We start from the raw sequence: 6,633 nt of genomic DNA on the forward strand, positions 1-6,633 counted from the left end.
GCTTCCAGTGATCTGATAAGACCTCGGGAGCGCGCGCGTGACGTCAGAGTAATAATTATGTTGAATTAAACTTTGAAAAATGACAGAAATATTTAAGTTTCATTCAGTCAGCAGATTTCTGGTTTTAGACTGGAAGTTAGATAACTTTAAAATAAAAGTTTACACCAAGTTTTATTTGATTAAAGTCAGCTGCAACCACAGGAGCCTTCCGAATCCTTGCGGAGAACGTTCTCTAACAGGAGGTAAACTGCATAACATTTTTGAAAATCTCCATGAAACGTTTTGTTTAAGTTCTGTTCAGGTTGATGGGCTTTACAGAACCTTTAAGAAGCAAACTTTGGTTCCGAAAGCATTCGGGAGCGCTGCCTTATTGGGTTTTAGACAATAAAATGAATATTTTGTTTWAAAAAAGTTAAATTGTTTAATTTACTTCTAATATTATGGAAAAAATGCAGAAGTGGCAACTTTTTGTCGTCAGAATAATCAACTACTAAAATAGTAATTGGTTACAGACGTAGATTTTAATGAAAACTATGCTGTGATAAGGTATAAACTTTTTTGGTAGATCCGACATAAACACAGGACACTAAAACTGTGTTTAACAACTGTGGTGCTATTTTTATTTGACACCTCGAGACCTCAAGCTGTCATTGTACTACCTTTATTTATGAAAACTATTCTTCTTCTGTAGTTCACAAAATAAAAAATAACTTTCTAAACTACCAGATACCAAAATAACACAAATGTTCCTGCAGTGATGCACGGTGGAGGCAGCTTCATGACTGGTGCAGCTGGAAATAACTGGAAACCATTAAAGGCTGAACTGGGAGCAACACTGATGCCACAACTGCCTTAAAGTGGTTACACTGCCACCTGGTGGACACAGAGGACCATCACACTCAACTGGTTTATGTACATTTTAGATAAAAAAAAATAATAATAATTTTTAGATAACGAAGCTGGAGAAATCAGAGCAAACGTTGAGCTGGATAAGGAATAATATTCCATTAACTAGTTTGATTAAAAATAATCAATAAAGTATGTAAACCTGCAAAACAAAAGTTTAAATCACTTTGGAGTTGTGTTGATTTTTGACCAATCCAGTGTACAAGATGTACACTGGATTGGTACCTGTGTAACCACATTTGCACATTCAAACCAAATTTTAAATAAGATTAACAGTAGTTGTGTGATCCCTCCTGATCAGTCCTAAATGCGCTGAGCAGAGCTCCGTACAGCCGGATCTGGACTGCAGCTCATTTCTGCTCCAGTTTCAAGAGATCCAGATCTGATCCAGTTCCGGTTTGGGTCGTTTTGTAATGAAATAAAACCCTGAGACGATCTGCAGTGATCAGATCACCTTTAATATGGTGGAGATTTACAGTCTGACTCAAACACTCAGATACAGATTTAAAGGTCAAATATTGAGACACAACGAAGCAGAGTAGACAAAAATACACGGGAGCAGAAGGTTACGCATGAGCTGTGCAGAAAATGTACAAAATAACAGAGGCGTGGGTCAAATAAAGGCAATACATTATTACGATACAGGATATATGAAAGATTACACATATGAATGTATGTACAAACAGATGGATACTGCATAATGGAGGCTTCCTTAGGTCCGAAGCATATAGGTCAAATATGAAAGACTTTTTATAGTGTAAGAGCGAGTAACAATATATATTTATATCTCTATACATAGAATACTTTGTGAAACAAAGGCACTGACTGAGGATGAAGCGCTTCATGCTGAGTTTGGATTTCTAACTGAATCTGAACAAACGTTCAGCTCCATGAGGAAACGCTCAGGGAGTTTCATTCATTTCCAGAAGCTCTGAATGCTGGACAACTACATTTCCCAGAGTTCCATGTCTGACTTGTGCAAAACATTTAAACCAACAGGAAACCTGGAGCAGAGTGGATAAACCTCGCGGTGAGACCTGAGCGCGCGTTTGAGGTTAAAAATGTTTAAAAAACTGTTTCATTTAAGCCTGGACGTTGACCTGAACGTTCCGGAAAATGTTAATCATGTTACATTCCCTTTGGTATCCTCAGGAGTAAAGCTTCTAAGATGGCTTTGGTTTCAAAAGTTTGGTTCAATTCAAGTCTGTTTCCTCTAAAATCTGGTGAAAGCGATTTGTTTTTTCTTATTCTGGAAGAAGCGCTACTAAAGTTGGCTCAGTTTAGGCTGAACTGTTAAAACCAGGTCAATTAAAAGGCATCTATGAAGGAGATTTTCCATTTATTTTCCTTATTTTATATATACATTAGCTGCCTTACACTGTCTTACTTCTGTGTTTTGCTGCTGGACGGGTTGAAGGATGTGGAGACACAGAGGAGCATGTAAGCTAAAATAAACTTTTATCTTTAAATCTAGTGCAAACAGAGCGCAGCGAGAGTGACCATTTAAAAATGAAGTGCTTAAGTTTTAATTTGTGCCCATTTAGTTTTATAAAGTGGCTCCAGGAATCTAATCCTAAATGTTTCTGTGCTTTGGCAAATCAAACACCTTAAAGTGAAACAAATCTCAAAGTTTGGCTTTAAACTAATAAAGTAAATTTGGTCAATTTTTAAATATTTTCCCTTTTTTTAAAAATCTTTTTTTCTTTTTAAAGCTCCATCAGTTTAAGGCACCGTCTGTATTTTACCCCCCTGACAAGAAAAGAGCAAAACATCAGAAGAAAAAAATAAAATAAACTAAAACGAAAGGAAGAGAAGAGAAACATCTGGCTCAGAGACAAAGTTTTAAAATATACAAACAAGCAGCWGTTTTCACCGAATGGACTCGACTTCCAGGCTCGTAGTAGGATGATGAYGTCACTCAGTTGTGCGTTTATGTTCATGGTTTTTATATTATACCCTGTCTGCTTGCAAAGCAAATCTTCCCCGCTGTGGGGCAGTYRAAATGAACTCAATGGAGACGGATTAAAAGAGCAACCAACAACCAAACAGTGACTCGTCGACCCGGCTCGACGTTCGGGTCGGAGCRGAACATTTGTGCGCTGAACACGACAGCGGGAAAAACACGCGGCTGGTTCAGTGTTCTCGTTGTTTTCTTTTTTTTTWAAMSGRRRWWAAAWKGGRAAMMAAWKGGKKGGGRRSYKKKGRRKKSMRKWMCMMMWKKKGSCYYYWGGCGTCGATTTAGATTTGGAGTCACTCAGGTTTTTAACTGCTGCCCCCTTGTGGTGAACCAAACAGCTTGCATTCTGTCCCGTTTTACTTAAATTCACTTTCAAAATTTTAGCRCTGTGTGCAATGAATGTTTTTAATGCTTTATGAACGCTCCACACGACGTTTTGTTGCTTCTCACCGTTAAATGTGAAGGAAAAATTACTCAAAATATTTCTCTTCCTTTTTTATGGGTTAATTTGAAGACTCTTGATACCTATATGAGGAAGTATTACAAAAAATAGATGCTGATCATCCAAATAGTTTAATAAAAGAGGAAATATTTCTCCAGCTGTGATAAATCGTCYTGATTGTCTTCTTGAGCCAACAACACCAAACCTGAACCAAAGCTGAACTTGTCCTTCGCCTGTTCTTCAGTCTAACCCTCGTTAGTCGCTCCAGTCTTTACGGTTTTCCACGGATAAGTCTRACTTTCAGTCCGAGTTGGAGTCCAGGCGTCCCGGCGGTCCTATTTGTTCTCTGTCAGGAAGGTTTTCCCGTTGGGCAGCGAGGTGAAGGGGAATCCTCCGTTCCCAACGATGGGACGGTTGTCCATCTGAGGAGAAAAAAATATATCAACTCAGAGACCTGGAACGATCTGAAGTTTACAAAACTAAGCCGTCGGTTCAGGAAACCTGYGGTAAACTTTGTATTTTCCAAATTTGACAGAATTATTTGGGTAATAAAGCTGAAAGATTYAGTCCAGATTTAATSTAAAAATCTTAGCAGATGTTGACCACCAGGGGGAGCAAAATAAGTTTCTGTCTAGAAACTGGTTTTGTAAGTTTCATAGTAGATACATTTCCATTTATTGTTATGATAAATTCATATAAATGATTTTTTAAAAACATCAAACTGTCCAATTTGTCTTATGTCTTTACTATTTACTATTATTCTACATGAATGAGCATCAATACATTTTAATTAATTTGAAAATATGATTAAATGCAGATACTGAATGCAATTTATTGATTAAAAAACACTACTTTATGTTACTGGTGTCATAAATAAGAATATTAGAAATAGGAATGTTTTTAAGAGCTGTTTTTAAGAACTGTTATTTTAATTCACAATCCTAACTGCTGAAGTTTTACATGTTTTAGTTTCTCTTCTCATTTTTAAAAAACTCAAACATTATTTTCAAAACTAAAAATCTTAAAAGGAAATTTCTTAGAGTTGAACTGATCATTAAATTAATAATTAATCATAAATCGTTGTGTCCTAATAACTGTAAAGTCTCTCCAAAGGCCTAATGGGAAAGCGCCACTATAAGCCCCGCCCCCGACTTTGATCAGATAAATTCATGGTGGAACCATTAAATAAATAAATAAATAAATAATAAATTAMTTTTCAGCATCAGCTGTTAGAGGTTTGAATTTTAACCATTTAATGAAATTTCTGTATAAAATAATTTAATTAATGACTTCATGAATTACTTAATTTTGTCCCTTTTGAGCTTCCATACTTCAGATCAGTGCTGCTATATAAACAGCCAGTATTTTTTTTTATTCATCAATTCTCATATTTTCGTGCTTGCTGTCCTARTCAAAGTATGAAGGAGAAGGAGTCAACCTGTGTGTTTTCACTGAAGTGTAGAAAGTGTTGCTGCATCGTCCRGCCGTTGGACTTAACCTGGTAGGTCAGCGCTGCCTCTTTATGCGATGGCAGCGCCGCCACCACAGCGCCGCCTGCAGGCATCGCCTTGTAATAGCAGGCGGCCTTGGCCTGCATGTGGAAGGACTCCTGGTCGGTTCTGGCCTGGCCGTGATGGACGCCGTTGGGAAGTGGCGCGGCGGCGGTGGTGGTGGTTCTGAACATGCAGTCCAGCTGGTCGGGCAACGCGCCGGGCTCGGGGGTTCTTAAGGCGTTCTGGATGGTGAGGTTGGGCTGGAACCCAGACAGCGGCTGCTGGACGCCGGCGCCACTTGAAATATTCGGGGTGTATGGTTCTACAAAGTTCTGGGCTGGGTTGGACTCGCCCCACTGGGAGCCTTTAAAGATAAACACCGGGTTGACGATTCCGCCCACGTTCTGGTCCGGGTCCATTAGGTCTGTAGAACTGCTTTTAAAAACTCTGTGCTGACGACACGAAGGGTTAAAGGTCATGTTTGTGGAGCTGCCCAGTTGAAGGGAAGACGGAACCGGAACCTGCAGGCCGTTGAGCTCAGCAGAAGCCATGGGAGGGAAGTCCAGGTGGCTGAGCTTGGCCGACCCAGAGAGAGGTGGCTGGATATGGTTCTGGATCTGGTTCTGGACRGGCCAGCTGAAGTCCTGCTGCCCGGCCAGCTCTGGGTTGTGGTTCTGGATCTTGTCCAGCAGGTCGGGGAAGGCCAGGCCGCCCTCGCTCTGCAGCTGCTCTGCCACGTAGTTCAGGATGTCGCTGCTCAGAATATCGTTCAGGTCGTCCTTGAACACCTGGTTGCTGGAGGTGAAGTTCATCAGCGAGTTCTCCCAGCTCTGCAGCTCCTCCGGCCCGACATCCACCGCCTCGATCAGGTCTGCTTCGCCGAACAGCGACTCCAGCGTCTCCACCATGTCCTGGATGGTGGGGTCCATGCGAAGCAGAGGCATGCCRGGCGCCGGCTCCGCCTSCAGCTCTCGGGGGATGCTCACGGTGGCGTGGGTGTCCTGGAACGCCACGTCACTCAGCGAGCTCATGCCGTTGGGGCTCTCGTGCTTGCAGTAGGCCGCACGGTCCTGGCTCAGCAGGCAGCCCAGCAGGGAGTTGGAGTTGCTTGGTTCTCCCTCCRTCTTCCGGAGCTTGGGCGCAGAGCAGAGGCCTGGGACGTCCAGGCTCAGCGGCAGGTCATACAGCTGCCCCTCGCCGGTGGCGAAGTTGAAGGGCAGCTGCAGCTGGCGCAGGCGCAGCTGCTCCTGCCCCTCCTCGTTCCTGCAGAGCGGCAAAAGCAGCYAGGTCAGGAGCAGAGCCAAGGAAAAGTCCGAGTCTCCGGTCCGGACCAGAAGGACTCACGTCAACGCTCGCTGCCGCGCCACGATGAACTCTGGCCGCCCGTCCTTATAGACCARCCGGGCGTTGGCCTGGACCCAGACCCAGCGCCGATCTTTGGCCAGCAGTCTGAAGAAGGTGAAGCCGGTTTCTCCAGTTCTAATCACTGCAGACAAGAAACACAATTTACATCACCAGCATTTATTTACAACGGATCAAATTCATCAGGATACATCAACTGACATGTACCAGTTATCAATAAAGTGGACAAACATTCAGCCTTATTTATTGACATGTATCAATATTTATGAAAATGATAAATAATCACCATTTTTAAATCCAAATAGTCAATATTTATAAAATTTTTTATCAAATATTATCAAAATGTTTCCATATTCATAAAATTYGATCAAGATTTATCAATGTTTATTAAAACAACAAAAGTGTATGATAATGTATCAATATGAATAAATTTATCTGAATTATTCTGGAACATTTAGTAGTTTGTAGTTCCA

At 41.6% G+C, this 6,633-nt stretch overlaps 1 protein-coding gene across 1 annotated transcript in view; it reads right to left on the reverse strand.

Moving 5' to 3' along the window:
• Positions 1-3,417: 3,417 nt before the first annotated feature.
• Positions 3,418-6,633, reverse strand: part of LOC103457584 (aryl hydrocarbon receptor-like) — a 40,110-nt gene continuing 36,894 nt past the window's right edge. Inside the window, exons 5-7 of the mRNA XM_017309211.1 lie at positions 6,143-6,291; positions 4,744-6,061; positions 3,418-3,727 (exon numbers count right to left, since the gene is read on the reverse strand). Of these exons, the coding sequence (XP_017164700.1) occupies positions 3,641-3,727; positions 4,744-6,061; positions 6,143-6,291 (1,554 nt within the window). The 3' untranslated portion in view covers positions 3,418-3,640. The remainder of the gene's footprint in view (positions 3,728-4,743; positions 6,062-6,142; positions 6,292-6,633) is intronic.

Source organism: Poecilia reticulata, linkage group LG2 (genome assembly GCF_000633615.1).
Source record: "Poecilia reticulata strain Guanapo linkage group LG2, Guppy_female_1.0+MT, whole genome shotgun sequence".
NCBI lineage: Eukaryota > Metazoa > Chordata > Actinopteri > Cyprinodontiformes > Poeciliidae > Poecilia > Poecilia reticulata.